An 18393-nucleotide genomic window follows, 5' to 3' on the forward strand; every position below is an offset into this window, starting at 1 on the left:
AGAATAGACTGGAATATTGCAAAACCTACCCCAAGCTGACTCCTAAAGAAAGCCTGCTGACTCCATTCCACTGGAGGGATACACAAATAAGAGAATCTTTTATTTGTTTTAATTCCTTCTCCTTATTAACTGTTCCTTACTGTTCAACTCAGGCCTCAGCAAAATAATGTAACATTTGGGGGAAAAGATACAACACAGTAACCCAGCACTGGAGGCTAAGATAGAGAAGGTCTCCACAGCTACCATGTATTTCCCTTTGGTGCTCAGGTAGGTTGGAACAAAAGACAGCCAAACACTGCAAAACACCAGCATGCTGAAGGTGATGAACTTGGCTTCGTTAAAACTGTCAGGCAACTTCCTCGCTAGGAAAGCCACAGTGAAGCTGATGATCGACAAAAGTCCCAAGTATCCCAGAACAAGATAGAACATGGTGACCGACCCTTCATTGCATTCTGCTATGATCTGTCCAGTGACTGACTGCATATCCAAATGTGGGAATGGGGGAGAGGTTCCTAGCCAGGTGGCACAAATACCAGCTTGAATTAGGGAGCACGAAAAGACAATGGTGTTGGCCAGTCTTTTCCCCAGCCACTTCCTCATGCTGGAGCCTGGTTTGGTAGCCATGAAAGCTACAACCACAGTGGTGGTTTTGGCCAACACACAGGAAATAGCCACTGAGAAGATGATGCCGAAAGCAGATTGTCGGAGAAAGCAGGTCACCTTCTTAGGTTTTCCGATAAATATCAAAGAAGAGAGGAAACAGAGCAGGAGGGAGATGAGAAGAGCATAGGTGAGGTCCCGGTTGTTGGCTTTGACTATGGGCGTATCTTTGTGCTTAATAAATGTTCCTAGTACCAAAGTTGTCATCAATGCTAATAAAACAGCAGCCAAGGCCAAGCTTATTGCTAAAGGATCTTCATAAGACAGAAAGGTTACTACTTTGGGGATGCACCTATCTCTCTTCATGTTTGGATATTCACCCTCTGGGCACGTGAAGCAGTCATCCATGTCTGAAAACATAAAATGAAGTCATATTTCAGTGCTAATTAATGTGTACACTTGTAAGGTTTTCATTCTGATTTCTTTCTGCTGGTTTCAGGTTTGCTGGTATTCATCCCAAAAGCCATTTTCTCTATTCCTTAAAGAAGTTGCTTTTTGTTTGTATTATTTGCAACATTTGTGCAATTATTATGCAGCTTTAGTGTTCATTCAAAATTAATTGTGTTTGAAGCATTTGTAGGTATATTTATGTTATTTGACACTTCATAAGCCTGTGTAAATAATTGTTCTTCTCTTGACATCTCCTTTGGCAGATTCAGCAACGCTGATCAACAATTTTTAACAAGTGAATCACTTTATTATCTGGACAGGGATACCTGTCTTCAGTTGTCTATCTGCAATACCTGAGGGAGTACCTCTCCTGACATGAACCTACCCATACACTTCATTCAGCACCTAAGGCCTTCCTCCAGGTGTCTCCTCCAAAGGAGCCTTGGAAGGTGGCAACAAGAGAGAGGGCCTTCTTTGTGGTGGCATCCCAATTATGGAATATCTCCACGATGAAGCTCACCTAGTGCCAACATTGTTATCTTTTTGTCACCATATTAATACTTTTCTCTTCTCTCAGGCATTTGGCAGTATATGATGAGTTTTTAATCAGGTCCTGACTTTGTCTTATGTTTGATTGTTTAAACTTTGTTTTAGATGTATCTTGTCTGTGTATGTACTATCTATTTGTTTTATGTAAATGCTTTTACTCTTTGTATAATGTATTTTAATGGTTTTTAACTTCTGTAAACTGCTCAAAGAGCTTTGGCTATGGGGATGTAAGAATTGTAAACAACAACGACAACTAAATGTGCAGGCTCAGACAGTGGCATGGTTTGGACTGTCTTGGTTATACATCTTTTGAGTAAGTATCTGAAAGTACATGTTGCTTTCCATGAACCTAACACATGAAAACCTAAGACATACACAATCTTAAACATAGATAATAATGGATCTCCCATGCCCCCCCCCTCCGGCTTCCAACTCTGGATCTATGACTAATATGGAAAACATAATCAACAGAATTAACACCAAAATCATTCAGGGGGATTCAGAGACAAAAGAGAAGTGAAACAACTCATGCCATATTGCCCATTTCAGCACAGCTGCCTGTGTCTTGCAGTGGTATTAGGGATGTCAGAGGTATCCATCTGGGGGGAGGGGAGGCTTGCCAAGCTTTCATTAGCTCAGCTGCCTGAACTTTGTTTCATCCCCATGAGCTGGCCTGACTCTATCTATATAGAGTGGGGCCAGTTCACGGAGTTCCTTAAACACACACACACACAAACATACACACACACCTATGTAAGAAGGAATGTGCATAATTTGCAACTGCAATTTGTGCATATTTCTATTTTTACAAATAAAAATAAAAATTGGAAAGTTCCCAGATTTCGGGAAATGCCGCATGGCTCAGCCTGCAAATGTGAGCTGAGCTGAGTCTCAGCCAGAGTCCGTGGAGCTCCGAAAGGTCCAGATTTCAGTGACAGACACCTCTATGTGGTTTTGGCAATAGTGCTATTCTTACTACCTCACAGGTGGTTAGTTGGTAATATTTTACCCAAGATGCCACTCAAGACATTGCTACTTTATTCTGAGGTGTCACTCAGAGTGTCCAACAGTTTCCCTGATTCTCTGACTTCTTCACAAAGAGATACTGGCCTTTGGATTTCCAAGTGCTTCCGCTATGGTAAGTTATCCCTTCATAAAAGGCAATCGATATTAATAACCCTGCCTGCTGGAATTTGTCATGCAGTCTACTGCCTACCCTTCTGGAGGGAAACTTTTCCTTCTGGACATGGGTCACAATCATAGCAGCAAAATTTCTCCCCTTCCTTCCTTCTCTTCTGATACCCAGGATGGCAGGAGTCACTACACACAGAAAGTGGAATGACCTATTCATAAAAACAAAAGGTGGTTAAGATGGGAGAAATCAGATGTTTGTCTGTCTGTACCATCCTGATCATCGACTGATCAACAGTGAAAGAAGAAAGCGGTTGTTACAAATTAGCTGCACTACTTTCTTGATCAAGACAGGTTTTATTTTTGTAGGCAATTTCTTCACTGTGAAACATTTGGGTACTGAAGAAAAAACAAAAACAAATATTCATATAAGTTCCTCATTACAAAGAAAGGAGGCTGGCCAAGAGGAGGCTGTGATGCTGCTATGACCCTGAAATAAATCTTATCTGACTCCTGTACAGCCCTAAAATTTAATCAGGGCTTAATAAATATTGACCATGTTCCACTAGTACATAGAATATATAATGGGTCTGCATTGTCATGTAGAAGTAGAACTGAGATATTTTGACATTTTAAATATTGCATGTCTTATTAAATGTTTTGAATCAACATAGTCATGTATGTCAAATTTGTTTCAGTTCATTTGTTGATGGGCCTTTACTCAGTTCCAAACTTCCAGACCAAGCACAGACTTAGGATTCAACATGCAGTCAAAGTCTGTATCAAGCTTGCAATCTGAAACACACCCATGAAAGGGTCAGTGAGACAAAATCACCTGCTATTGTGATAGTATCACCTGCTTATTATGTAAATCTGTTTTATTGTATTAATATCAATGCCATTAGTTATGAAGGAAATGTATGTACAGGTGAAAAGGGGGAGTTCTACCTGGGGGGAGGAGGGGAGTGAGTGAGGACAGAGGGTTTTTCACTGTAGTTGGTTGCTTGTGGAGGGGGATGAGGGGTTTGAAGTTTGGTGGAGCACCATCTTGGATGGGGAGGGAGGATTTAGAAGGGTAGTGAGGAAGGCTTAGGCTAATTTACAATGTCTTGTAAATAATAAACTTCTGTTTTATTTGTCTGAGTTAAATCCAGGTGCTAGCTTGGTCTCTGTTTATGCTACCTCATACACCAGCACATAATCGCCAGCACCCATTTCCCAAATTAGAAATAACAGTAATAGTGAGAAATTTGACACCCTTGGCATTGATTGTAGCTGGGTAAAAGGTTAGCTAAATCAGGGCATACAGCTAATTGTGCAGTGCCATCCCACTCCTGAGTCTTATCATTCTAGGTGTGAAGGAAGAATAGGGGAAAGCCTGGGTAAAAGGAGGGGTGGAAGTCACAGTTACTATACGCAGGTAGGGATCTTGCTGAATCCAAGTTCAGATCACACATCCTGATAATGGCGTGTCCCCATCCCTGGACTACCCCCAATACACACCTGAGTTAAGTGTCTAGGCCACACAATTTTATCTGCATTGATGATGAATTTGTTCCCTTCAAGACCATCAGGATCCACACTTCCAATTTTAATTTTAAGGACGGATTTGTTTGGGAAGGTGACCATGTTCATGATGTCAAATCCACCTCCCATTTCCCTCTTAGCATTAAGGGACACTGTTTCTCCAGCTGAGTTGTTAAAGGAAATGTGTTGAAGAAAGAGGTGGAGCTGCTTGAAAGAGAACAAAAAAACCAACAAGCTAAGAAAATATATTTACAAACACCTTTCCTTATTGACATCACTTTAAGGAGTTTTATCTAATCAAACCCAACCTGGAAATGAAGGGGAGGGGGATAATTATGTAGGATCTCAACTGTCCACCTTATCTTTTTCTTTTCCTTTTTAGTGGCCAAATAGAGAAGGCAGTGTAAACTACCCCAAAATATCTCAGTCCAATACCATGTCATTAGTTTTTCCTGGGGGGGAGAGATGAATTCATGTTATAAATCTATTTCATTGTTGAGACATTACCTGCCAAGGCTGGAGATCTCTACAGCTTTTCCAGAACATCTTTGCCTTGTGGCTGGCTCTAGATGACTCCATGGCTTTCAAAGCATGTGCCACAGCATAGACAGCATTGTAGATACTGTAACTGTGGCCAGTCATACTCATTTCAAAAACTGACCCAGGAAGGTGCTCTAGCTTCTCCACCCCAGTACACAGTTTATTGTCCTCTTCTGACATGTTGGGATTTGGAACTGAGCACTGAAAGGATTGTTCCCAGAACTCCTTGAGAAAGCCATATTCTACAGAAGAGTCAACTTTTATGTTCTGGAGATATATCTGGAACCCTGGAGGTTCATTTGTGTGAATAGCAAAGGCAATAGAACCTTGGAAAATGTCAAAATTCCAAAGTCTCATAAGTCCTGTTACTGCAAAATCAATCTGAGCTGTCATAATCCATACCTTTCCAAGGTAAGTGTTCTCCATAGATACAGGAACTGCTAAAGCCAATAACGTGCTCAGCCACATAAATGTCATAGTTTCACCATACAGAATAAATATCCTGACTTTCCTATCCATGAAAGGTAGATAAATATCCAAGGCCATATTTGACATTTCATTGTGGTCATGGAAATGTCCTTGGCTATGTAATCTTTCTGTGAAAGCTGAACAGATTCCATTCTCAGAAAGCAATGGCTCCAGGGCCTGCAAGAAATGCTCTCCACTGTCATCATCCACAACAAAAAGTCCAACCCACATCCATCCAAAATGCTTCAGCAACTGAATAATGCCCATGCACTGATGGGCTTCATTTGGGGCCATGCGGTAAAAGGGGGTGACTTCCATTGTTCCATTCTTTTCTGGGGCAAATGAGCCGTATGTGAACTAAAACACAATGTGCAGTTATTTTAGAGATAGGTGAAGAGAGGTGTCTGCATGTAGGTGTATAAGACTTGAGACTAAATGTCTGATGCATGAACATGTAGATATCAGAGATGAAGTCAACATCTTTTTTAGCAGAAATGGGAAAATAAGATGTAATTTCTGGGAATCTGCCACAGCAAGACAACTTCTAGGCATCATTGGGTCTACTCTGTGTTCTCCCCCTCCACACACACACACAGAGTATTCTCCATTGTGCTTTGCTTTGTACCAGTGCATATTTCCCTTTTTTTATGAGCCACAAAATCATCACCAATAGCGGACGAGAAAAAACTACATACATGCTTAGTGGAATAATGACCGTGCACAGATCTCACCTGTGGAATCTTGTAGCGACCTAAGATGTCTGCCATATAGAATGAGATATCAGAGCCAAGACCCCCGATAACAGCTGTTAGTTTTTTCTGGGGGCCACATTCATAGTTGGGAACACATCTATGTGATTTGAAGAGCAGATCCAGAGTTGTACGATAGGTCATCCTCTTATCATAGTAGCTGTCATAGATGTGGAAACCAAATGTGACATTGGACAAGATCTTGAGATTCTCGTTGATCTTATTTACTGCAAATGCCAAGGCCAGGACATGCTGGTAGAACTTTGTCACCATACTGAAAATACAGCAATATGCCCTTTCACAAACCATTTGCACAACACATGTCACCCTTTTATCACAGTAACCGATGACCCTGGCCTTGAATGGTTTGACTTTTACACAAGCCCATGCAAACATAATGATGTTTCACTATTGTTGGAACGAAGTGTAGGGAGGATCACACTGAGTGAGAATTTTAGACACCAGCTGGAAATGTGATCAGGGACAGAGAGGGGTGACAAAGCAAAGAGGTATATAAGGGGAGTGGAAAATGTATGAATTTCTGAAAGAACTGTAAAGAGGCACAAAGTGGAAATCAATGAAAATAAATTATATAAGGCACAACAAGTTAAATTTTGTGCAATCTCATTGAACCACTGGCATATCCAATATTGTCTCCTCTGACTGAGAGTAAATCTCCAAATTATCAGGCAGAAAGAAGCCTTTCCATGTCCCGAGGCCTTGTAGAACTGAACTCAATATATTTCTAGATGCAAAGCACCTGCTTCACTACTGAGATTTGCTCAATCCCTTGCAGTATGAGAATGCTGTTCCAAATCCCCAAAGGCCAGCATTCTTGACATAGGGAAAATGTGTTTTTTAAAACTGCCCACCCAAAATGTGCCCTTTCCCCCTCCCATTGGCTAAAGTAAGGAAATGTTGATTTGGGGGGCCAAGAGGTGCAAGTCAAACATGAGCACGAGTTTGGGACATTGCAAACATTTCTCAAGGATTGTGCTCCTCCTTATGTTCATGTCCGGGGTTGAAAATGGTGCATGTGAGTAAGGTCTGCAAACAGGAACAAAAGTTTCAAACATCTCTAGATTTTTAAAACATGTTTTTGCACCTTAGAGAATTTAAATTCCAGTCTATATACACTTGGTGCCACCTGCGTATTTATTACAATGAAGTAAACCTTGAACCCTACCTTCCGAAACAGAGAAAGTTCTCTTATGAGTGGGGGACAAAGGGTGGGAGTGGAGTAATGAAGAAAAGACCACAAGATCCACAATGGTCAAAAGAAGTGGTATGCTGGTGTGGATGTACCCCACTTGCATTTTTTTTTAGATTTTTGTTTCCTATATTTAAAGAAATTATCACATTTCCAAGCTCATACAACACAGGGGGTGGTGGTGGTAGAAATCCTTACATTGGAAGGTCAAAGCCAAGGTCCTGAGACGGGTGTTCCATGAAGGAAGTTTTTGAGAGAAAATAAACAATATGTGATGCCATCCCACCGATCAGGAGTCCTCCAGGTTGATACCACTCATGAGGAACATGGAGAGGAGCATCTTTGGGACACATGATAGCGCTGTATACATTGCACACCATATGCGGCAGCAGAAGCATCAGTACCACCACAACCATCATCTGATGTCTATCTACAGCCTCATCACCAGCATCAGACTCTTTTAAGCAAGCTAGACTAAATGGCAGTAAAAAATGCCATTATACTATGTAAAAAGAAGAGTGTAGGTAGTAGCAATGTTATGAGAGCATGCCTTGAGTGACAATCGAGAGAACACTGACTTAAACAAAGCTATACATCAAAAGGGAGGATTTGGCCAAAAATTATAGTGCCCCTCTACCTCTTGCCCCTAAGCCCTTGATGGCAAAAGCAGAGGGGAGTTTTATAACTACTTTCAGATTTGCTTATTGGTTGTTTTTCTAGTGCCCTCTGGAAAAGAACTGAGCCACAGAGTTGATTACAGTTCTATGGATAATTATGGAGATAGATAATTGCCTCTGGGGAGATTAAGCTCCCAGCAAAGTTGTTTTCTGTTTCCTTTTGCAGATCTAATCCCAATTCTATTCTTCACCCAAGCAGGACCAAGAGGTGATTTGAGATGACCACATTGAGCTAAAAGCAACAGGTGATGTAAGCCTTACACTGAGGTCAGAAATGCACCACCCTTTGGACAAGGGTTAGGCCAAAGGTGCACCCAAGTAACCAGCCTATCTCCTGGCTGCAGTGCCAATTACTGGCATCTGTTTCAGTTCTAGTTCAGGGGTCCACCAGAATGTCCCCTGAAATATCACCTCCCCTCCCTGAAGGGAAGCTGGCACTTGAGAAGAGCTTTCTGCAATGTGACCAATATGGGTGGTTTGATCTGTCTAGTCCACTTCCATGAAATTCCTCTGTTTCTCAACTCCAAGTCTATTCTGTGCTGGTCCCATGCAGATGGGTAGGGATAGATAGAGGAGAGAGAGAGAGAGATGGATAGATGATAGACAGAGAGATAGATAGATAGATAGATAGATAGATAGATAGATAGATAGATAGTTGCTGTTGTTCAGTCATTCAGTTGTGTCCGACTCTTCGTGATCCCATGGACCATAGAACACCAGGCCTTCCTGTCCTGCGCTCTCTCCCGGAGTGTGCTCAAGTTCATATTCATTGCATCGGTGATGCTATCTAGCCATCTCATTCTCTGCTGTCCCCTTCTCCTTTTGCCTTCAATCCTTCCCAGCATCAGGGTCTTTTCCAGAGAGTTTTCTCTTGGCATTAGGTGGCCAAAATATTTGAGCTTCAGCTTCAGTATCTGTCCTTCCAATAAGCACTCAGGGTTGATTTCCTTTAGGATTGACTGATTAGACCTCCTTGCAGAGGATTTGTAAGAGTCGTCTCCAGCACCACAGTTCGAAAGCATCAATTCTTCGGTGCTCAGCCTTCCTTATAGTCCAGCTCTCACAGCCATATGTTACCAATGGGAAAAACATAGGTTTGATTATGTGGACCTTTGTCGGCAAGGTGATGTCTCTGCTTCTTACTATGCTGTCTAGGTTTGCCATAGCTTTCCTCCCAAGGAGCAAGTGTCTTTCAATTTCATGGCTACAGTCACCATCTGCGGTGATCTTGGAGCCCAAGAAAATAAAATCTTCCATTTCTTCCCCTTCTATATGCCAGGAAGTGATGGGGTCAGATGCCATGATCTTCGTTTTTTTAATGTTAAGTTTCAAACCAGCTTTTGCACTCTCCACTTTCACCCTCAACAAGAGGCTCTTTAGATCTTCTTCACTTTCTGCCATTAGGGTGGTATCGTCTGCATATCGGAGGTTGTTGATAATTCTCCCGGCAATCTTAATTCCGACCTGTGATTCATCCAACCCGGTGTTTCTCATGATGTACTCTGCATATAAGTTAAATAAGCAGGGCAACAATATGCAGCCTTGTCGTACTCCTTTCCCAAATTTGAACCAATTGGTTATTCTATGTCCGGTTCTTACTGCTTCTTTGCCCTCGTACAGGTTTCTCAGGAGACAGGTAAGGTGGTCTGGTACTCCCATCTCTTTAAGATTTTGCCACAGTTTGTTGTGATCCACACAATCAAAGGCTTTAGCGTAGTCAATGAAGCAGAAATAGACGTTTTTTTTTAATTCTCTTGCTTTCTCCATGATCCAGCGAATGTTGGTGATTTGATCTCTAGTTCCTCTGCCACTTCGAAACCCAGCGTATACTTCCAGTAGTTCTCGGTTCACATACTGCTGAAGCCTAGCTTGTAGGAGCATCACCTTGCTGGCATGTGAAATGAGTGCAATTGTACGGTAGTTATTTTCGCCGTAGTCTACGTAAATGTTTACGTAGACTAAGACGTGTCAAAATAAGGAACGCAAATGGCCATTTGCGTATGCACGTTTTTGTTTTTTTTCTTTTAAATCGGCCGTGATAGGCTATGTAAACATTTACGTGGCCTATCACGGCTGACTGCAGGGATGCAAACGGCGGCAGCTATGGCCGCTGCTATTTGTGCACCCGGCCGGCCAGGATTCGGGGGGGGGGGAGGGACGGAACGCCTCCCCCCTGCCAGAATTTCAGGGGGGAGGGACAGAGCACCTCCCCCCCACCTAAAATCAAATTTCATTAAAGGTAAGTCACTTTCGTACATCCCTAGTAGAGTCGCCTCTTGTGCTGTTGGAAAAGAGTGTTTGCCATGATCAGCGTGTTCTCATGGCAAAACTCTATTAGCCTTTGTCCTGCTTCATTTTGTACACCAAATACAAATGCTTGCCTGTTGTCCCAGTGATTTCTTGACTTCCTACTTTAGCATAGGGATGTACGAAAGTCACTTACCTTTTTGTGGATTCTGTTCATGGGGGGGGGAGGTGCTCCGTCCCTCCCCCAGAATCCTCAACGGCCAGCTCTGCTCCGCGGCAGCTCCACAGAGCAGCCAGCCAGGCCAGGGCCGTCCACAGCCGGATTTCCAGCTGTGGAGTGGCTGGTGCAAACGCAAATGGCGACCCCCATAGCAGCCGCCATTTGCGTCCAGCCAGGGAGCTGTGATAGACTATGTAAGTCTTTATGTAGTCTATCGTGTCTGAGTAAAAAAAAACAAAAAACAGCATACAGAAATGGCGGCGGCTATGGCAGCTGCCATTTGCATTCCTTATTTTTCACCATTTTAGTCTACAAAAATATTTACATAGACTATTACGGTGAAAAAAAGGGGAACGCAAATAGCGTAGTGGGCGATATTTGCGTTCCTTTTTTATTCGCCGTTTTAGCCTACGTAAATATTTACGTAGACTAAAACGACGAAAAATAAGGAACGCAAATGGCAACCGCCGTAGCCGCTGCCATTTGCGTACGCCATTGGTTTTTTTGGTTTTTTTACCCAGACTTGATAGGCTACATAAGTCTTTACATAGCCTATCACGTCTGGGTTAAAAAAAAAAAAAAAGACCAGATGCAAATGGTGGCCACAGCAGCCGATTGAAAGACCAGCCACTGCCACCGCCACCAAAGCCACCGCTGGAGCCGCTGCCATCTGGAACATCCGCCCCAGGTAAGTATCATCCCGGGGGGGATCCACGGGGGCACAGGCATGTGGCAGGCCATTCCATCACGGATTTTGGGGGGCCGAATGCCAGTGCATTCGGCCTCACTGAAATCCGTGGCGGAATTCTCCGCCATCCCTACTTTAGCATTCCAATCCCCTATGATGAAGAGGACATCTTTTTTTGGTGTTAGTTCTGAAAGGTGTTGTAGGTCTTCATAGAACCAATCAACCTCAGCTTCTTCAGCCTCAGTGGTTGGGGCATAGACTTGAATTACTGTGATGTTGAATGGTTTGCCTTGCATTCGTACTGAGATCATTCTATCGTTTTTGAGATTGTACCCCAGTACTGCTTTTCCCACCCTTTTGTTGACTATGAGTGCTACTCCATTTCTTCTAAGGGATTCTTGCCCACAGTAGTAGATATAATGGTCACCTGAATTAAATTCGCCCATGCCTGTCCATTTTAGTTTGCTGATTCCCAAGATGTCGATGTTCAGTCTTGCATTCTCATCTTTGACCACCTCCAGCTTACCTTGATTCATTGATCTTATATTCCAGGTTCCTAAACAATATTGTTCTTTACAGCATCGGATTTTCTTTTCACCACCAGACACATCCACAGCTGAGTGTCCTTTCAGCTTTGGCCCAGCCGCTTCACTCTTTCTGGAGCTACTTGGAAATACTCTCTGCTCTTCCCCAGTAGTATATTGGACACCTTCCGACCTGAGAGGCTCATCTTCCAGCGTCATCTCTTTTAGCCTTGTGACACGTTCCATGGGGTTTTCTTGGCAAGAATACTGGAGTGGGTTGCCATTTCCTTCTCCAATGGACCACATTTTGTCAGAACTCTCCACCATGACCTGTCTGTCTTGGGTGGCCCTGCATGGCATAGCTTATGGCTTCACTGAATTACGCAAGCCCCTTCACTACAACAAGGCAGTGATCCATAAAGGGGAGATAGATAGATAGATAGATAGATAGATAGATAGATAGATAGATAGATGATAGATAGATAGATAGATAGATAGATGATAGATAGGTGAGAGAGAGAGAGAGATGGATAGATGATAGATAGATAGATAGATAGATAGATAGATCGATCGATCGATCGATCGATCTATCACTGGATAGATATCTTAAGCATTCACATTTTCCGAATGGCAGGAAGGTCCTGAAAAGTTTTGTTTTGCTTTGTTTCCCCACATTGTGTTTTATCAGACTGGGTTATAGCTTCAATTTTTTTTCATCAGTTTTTGACTTATGCTGGTGTCTGTTTGTTGTTGTTGCTTGTTTGTTTGTTTGTTTTTGGAATGTTTGCTTTTTTATGTACATTTTATTGTGCATGCCACCTTGGGAGGGCTTGTGCCCTGAAAGATAACACATATTTTAAATACATACATACATACATACATACATACATACATAAGTAAAGTGTGTGAAAAGGGATCTCATAGCTTTTTCCTAGTTCCACCACCACTACAGACCTCTGTAGTGATCTAGTTATGCTGTGCAGCTCTCATGTTCATGCCATAGGTTTTTCAAATTATGTAGGATACAAACTTCCCTCTTTCTGAGAAGGCTGAAACAAAGATCAGGGGTCTGTCCCAACTCATCCCCCCCCCAAAAAAATGGGGGGGGGACATTTCAATTTAACCTAGTCTCCTGGGGGATGGGACACACCCCTGGCAGTGGTAATAGCACAGCTTCTTCTTTTTTTCTTCTTATTCTTATTCTTTGTCTTCTTTCTCTTGCTGAAAATGGCAGGCACACCACCTGTGCTTGATGCCTAGCTACTATGTTTGCATCCCCCACAACACCCCGGACTCATCACTGTTCCAGGGAAAATGGTGGCTGCCATAAAAATATGGTGGTGAATATTTGGAGGAAATTATGCAAACATGGCATAATAATTTAATAATAATGTATTTAGGGTTTGTTTGTTTTAACTCTAGGTGAAGAGAGAAAGACAAATCTCAGATGTTCTTAGAAAACAAAACTGGGGTTTTTTTTCCTCCTGCCGTGATAGGCTACATAAATACTTACGTAGCCTAGCACGGCAGTGTGAAAAAAAACCCAGCATACGCAAATGGCGGTAGTCGCTGCCATTTGCGTACGCTGGGGTTCCCCCCCTGCCGTGATAGGCCACGTAAATACTTACGTAGCCTATCATGGCCTCCACAGGGACGCAAATGGCGTCCCTGCATTAGCTGTGAGAGGCTATGTAAGTATTTACATAGCCTATCACGATTCATGGCTAGGAAGAAGAGGAAGCAAATGGCGGCCAGGACGGCCGTCATTCGCAAAGCAGCGTGGACAGGAGCAGGTAAGTGCTCCATTTCGCACGCCTTTCGTGGGGTGGGGGCGGCGGGGACTTCGTCCCACACACCTTTTGTGTGGGGGGGGGCTTTGTTCCATGATGGATTTTGGGGGGCCGAATGCACTGGCATTCGGCCTCACTGAGATCCGCCGCGGAATTCTCTGACATCCCTAGATAGGGATGGACGAAAGTCCCTTACCTGATCCCGAAGCTTGCTTCGCGGTGGGGGGGAGGTGCTCCGTCCCTCCCCCCGAAATTCTGGCCAGGGGGGAGGCACCCCGTCCCTCCCCCTGAAATTCTGGCCAGGGGGAGGTGCCCCATCCCTCCCCCCTGAAATTCTGGCTGGGGGGGAGGTGCCCCGTCTCCCCCCCATCTCGCCCCCCATGGGCGCCGCCATTTGCGTACGCACTTTTTTTTTATGTCAGCTGTGATAGTTTGGTTTGTTTGGTTTGGGGTTTTTTTTACCGCAGCCACCGAACCGCCGCCGGAGCCGCCGCCGCCAGGGACATTCGAACAAGGTAAGTCCTGTCCCGGGGGGGCGGGGGGGCAGACCGTTTCTCCACCAATTTCGGGGGGCCGAATGCGCTGGCATTCGGCCTCCCTGAGATTCGTGGAGAAATTCTCTGACATCCCTACTTTTCTAAACCCAGCTTGTACATCGTTCCATGAATTGCTGGAGTCTCCCTTGCAAGATCTTGAGCATGACCTTACTGGCATGTGAAATAAGTGCCACTGTTCGATAGTTTGAACATTCTTTGGTGTTTCCCTTTTTTGGTATGGGGATATAAGTTGATTTTTTCCAATCTGGTGGCCATTCTTGTGTTTTCCAAATTTGCTGGCATATGGCATGCATCACCTTGACAGCACCATCTTGCAAGATTTTAAACAGTTCAGCTGGGAATGGGATACCGTCATCTCCTGCTGCCTTGTTATTAGCAATGCTTCTTAAGGCCCATTCAACCTCATTCTTCCAGATGTCTGGCTGTAGCTCACTGACCACACCGTCAAATCTATCCCCGATATTATTATCCTTCCTATACAGATCTTCCGTATATTCTTGCCACCTTGTCTTGATCTCTTCTGCTTCTGTTACGTCCATGCCATCTTTGTTTTTGATCATACCCATTTTTGCCTGGAATTTACTGCAGATGTTTCTAATTTTCTGGAAGAGGTCTCTTGTCCTTCCTATTCTCATAGGAATAGCTTAAGATTGGAATAGCTCACTGACCACACCGTCAAATCTATCCCCGATATTGTTATCCTGCCTATACAGATCTTCCGTATATTCTTGCCACTTTTTCTTGATTATATTTCTAAGAATTATACAAAGGCAAACAAAGGCAGACAAAATATCCATATAAGGGCGCAATCCTATGGGATGCACCCTAGCCGCTCGTAAGCAGCCAAACTCAGAGGCTCACGAGTATCCTATACACTTCAGTTTTTGGCCATCTACTGAGGGCTTCAGGGAGGGAGAGGGAAGGAGGCTGGAGTGGCCATAGGATTTCTCATATATCTGCCCCCCAGGTCTCCTCCCTCCATGTACCCGGGAACACATCGTTTTCCCCATCTCTGTACTTGTTTCCCAAGCACAGAGAGGCAGCCAGCATGGTTCTCTCTGCACTGGCTGTGAGAGGGAGAGGGAGTGGGCGGGGAGTGGGGTTTCCTGGCTCTGAGTTTGGAGCCCTGTCTAAGAAGAGCTCAATGCCAGGAAACCAAACAATCCTATGTACACCCCGCAGAAGCTGTTGGGGGGAGGCAGCATAGGATTGCTCTCCAAGTATCCATTTGAAAGTGTACCACTCAGTCAAACCCTGGAATTGTTGCTAGGTCCTCAATCCGTGGAATTATAGGAGGTGAGTGTTTATCCTTCCGGTGTTCTGATATCCGTCTTTTAGCTATCAAAAGGATATGGAGAATCCATTTGCACTGACCATGTGTTAACTTCCAGAAAGGTGGTCAATAATTTAAAAGGACATATACATCAGCAAATACTGAAGAGTGCTTGATAAATCGTAACCTGAGATCCATAGACACTTCAGATACAGCCTCTAAAATGCAGATCCATATTTTAGGTAAAATGGGTCCTTTTGAAACTTTACAGGTGTCTTGCCAGGGGCCATCTATAACATGAGACATTCTCATACAAATTTCCCAAAACCCAAGGGTGGGCTGGGGAGGAAAGGGGAACACATCCCCCACACACAAACAAATTTAGAACTCCCATTCTATGTGAACCCTTGCACCAATACTTCTGAAAAATGTTGTAGGTTTCTTACTTAGGGGCACTTCTATATATCTGCCACTTTCAGAATTGTTTACAAGAAATATAGGGGACTAAGTGCATCCACTTTGGAGACCCTCAAAAAGTTAAGACTTCTCTTTCACAAAGTCTCTGAAACATTTTTTTCCTATAATTTGTCAGGCTTGATCACTTCAGATGGAGATGGAGCATCAGTCCCTGCAACTTTCAACCAATTCTGCCAAGAAATACAAATGTTTTCGGCAGTTCCCTATTGAGAGAGAGAGAGAGAGAGAGAGAGAGCAAGAAATGTTTCACCTATTTTGCTGACATTTGGAGGGTGTAATTCCCTGCTAAGGGACTCATGCCTGCAGCTATTATCCAATTCTTAGAAAAAGAGAAACAACAGCAATTTTTGGTTTTCCCATGATAGTCAAAGGGAAGCACAAAGCCTTGGATTTCCAAACCTTAGCTTGGATTTGTAATAGGATTAAAGCAGGAGGACTTTGAATCATTTTTTAGCCAACTTGGCCCATTTTCTGCAATGCCGTTCTGGGGTCCAAGTAGAAGCTGGGAGTCAGTGCATATCTCTAATACATACAGAAAAAGATATACATACATCTAAAGCCTCTCCCCCACCCTACTGATCTCCTCCACAATCATTGGAGGGGAGATGTTAGCCCCAGTGATCATGCTCCATCCAGTATTCTTGATTTGCCTTCTCTGCATTCTTGGTGAAGCCTCTTCACCCATCCAAGCAACCCCAGTTGGGTTTCTATCATGAGGCTGCTAATAGCAGTGATCTTTTCCCTGAGACCCAGTGAAAAAACTGGACTAAAAGAAAAAGGGGTGGACCTCCCCAAGATCCATTGTGCCACATGTGGAGTCTGTCATGTAAATACATACAAACCTCTCATGTATTGGCTGTATGTGCTTTGGGCATGACAGAATGGATTGGAATGGTACAAAACCTGGCCCAAGCTGACTCCTAAAGAAAGCTGACTCCATTCCACTGGAGGGATACACAAATAAGAGAATCTTTTATTTGTTTTAATTCCTTCTCCTTATTAACTGTTCCTTACTGTTCAACTCAGGCCTCAGCAAAATAATGTAACATTTGGGGGAAAAGATACAACACAGTAACCCAGCACTGGAGGCTAAGATAGAGAAGGTCTCCACAGCTACCATGTATTTCCCTTTGGTGCTCAGGTAGGTTGGAACAAAAGACAGCCAAACACTGCAAAACACCAGCATGCTGAAGGTGATGAATTTGGCTTCATTAAAACTGTCAGGCAACTTCCTCGCTAGGAAAGCCACAGTGAAGCTGATGATCGACAAAAGTCCCAAGTATCCCAGAACAAGATAGAACATGGTGACCGACCCTTCATTGCATTCTGCTATGATCTGTCCAGTGACTGACTGCATATCCAAATGTGGGAATGGGGGAGAGGTTCCTAGCCAGATGGCACAAATACCAGCTTGAATTAGGGAGCACGAAAAGACCATGGAGTTGGTCAGTCTTTTCCCCAGCCACTTCCTCATGCTGGAGCCTGGTTTGGTAGCCATGAAAGCTACAACCACAGTGGCGGTCTTGGCCAGCACACAAGAAACAGCCACTGAGAAGATGATGCCGAAAGCAGATTGTCGGAGAAAGCAGGTCACCTTCTTAGGTTTTCCGATAAATATCAAAGAAGAGAGGAAACAGAGCAGGAGGGAGATGAGAAGAGCATAGGTGAGGTCCCGGTTGTTGGCTTTGACTATGGGCGTATCTTTGTGCTTAATAAATGTTCCTAGTACCAAAGTTGTCATCAGTGCTAATAAAGCAGCAGCTGAGACCAAGCTGATCGCTAAAGGATCTTCGTAAGACAGAAAGGTTACCACTTTGGGGATGCACCTATCTCTCTTCATGTTTGGATATTCACCTTCTGGGCACGTGAAGCAGTCATCCATGTCTGAAAACATAAAATGAAGTCATATTTCAGTGCTAATTTATGCGTACACTGGTAAAGTTCTCATGTGTGTGGGTTGCTGTTCATTCTCATTTCTGTCTCCTGGTCCAAGGTTTTATGGTACTTATCCCAAAAGCCTTTTTTTTGTTATTATTCCTTAAAGAAATTGATTCTTATTTGTATTATCTGCAGTATTTGCAGAAATATTATTTGGCTTCAGTGTTTGTTTGAAATGAATTGTGTTTGAAGCATTTAAGTGTTTTATGTTATTTGACACTTCATACGCCTGTTTATATCATTGTTCTTCTTCTTATATCTCCTTGGGTGGAAACAGGAATGATTATCAACAATTTTAGAAGGGAATTACTAAATAGATCTGCAGCCTTATTGGACTTAGGCAGCTCTGCATGCATTGATTTTATGTTCTGTTATTCTCTGCAGTAGCATAATCCGATATGCAGAAGCCACACACAAACATCTCCATGTATGGAACTGGCAATTACAAGCCAACCTACTACGCAGGAATGGAATTTTAATGCATAAAGAAAGTAGGCCCTGACTAGATTGGGCCCCACAGATGCTATCAGCCCACTGCATGCTGTCAATTCTCCGGGATCCACCACCCATGGAAGTGAGGTGGGTGGCCACCAGGAAGAGGGCCTTTTCTGCTGTGGCACCTCAGCTGTGGAATGAGCTCTCTGGAGAGGTTTTCCTGGTGCCTGCATTGTACTCCTTCTGATGCCAGATGAAGACTTTTTTTCTCTCTCTCTCTCTCCCAATATTTTAGCATTTTAGCATCCTAATCTTTTATCTCTGGTATTTTAAATATGTATTT

General features: G+C 43.5%; 2 protein-coding genes and 1 gene segment (V, D, J or C); 1 reads left to right on the top strand and 2 right to left on the bottom strand.

Moving 5' to 3' along the window:
• The window catches only part of LOC146342978 (immunoglobulin gamma-1 heavy chain-like), a 675086-nt gene that overhangs the window by 138583 nt on the left and 518110 nt on the right, over positions 1-18393 (top strand).
• Positions 109-6287, bottom strand: LOC146342980 (vomeronasal type-2 receptor 26-like). The gene is made up of 4 exons (XM_084806398.1): positions 5997-6287; positions 4234-4461; positions 2816-2942; positions 109-1010 (listed from the first exon to the last, which is right to left on the bottom strand). The coding sequence occupies exons 1-4, from the start codon at positions 6285-6287 to the stop codon at positions 109-111; spliced, it is 1548 nt and encodes a 515-aa protein (XP_084662524.1).
• Positions 12695-17559, bottom strand: LOC146342981 (vomeronasal type-2 receptor 26-like). The gene is made up of 2 exons (XM_084807085.1): positions 16682-17559; positions 12695-12776 (listed from the first exon to the last, which is right to left on the bottom strand). The coding sequence occupies exons 1-2, from the start codon at positions 17557-17559 to the stop codon at positions 12695-12697; spliced, it is 960 nt and encodes a 319-aa protein (XP_084663211.1).

This window comes from Heloderma suspectum, chromosome 6, assembly GCF_057233095.1.
Source record: "Heloderma suspectum isolate Gila_16-S chromosome 6, 16-S_ref, whole genome shotgun sequence".
Classification (NCBI taxonomy): domain Eukaryota; kingdom Metazoa; phylum Chordata; class Lepidosauria; order Squamata; family Helodermatidae; genus Heloderma; species Heloderma suspectum.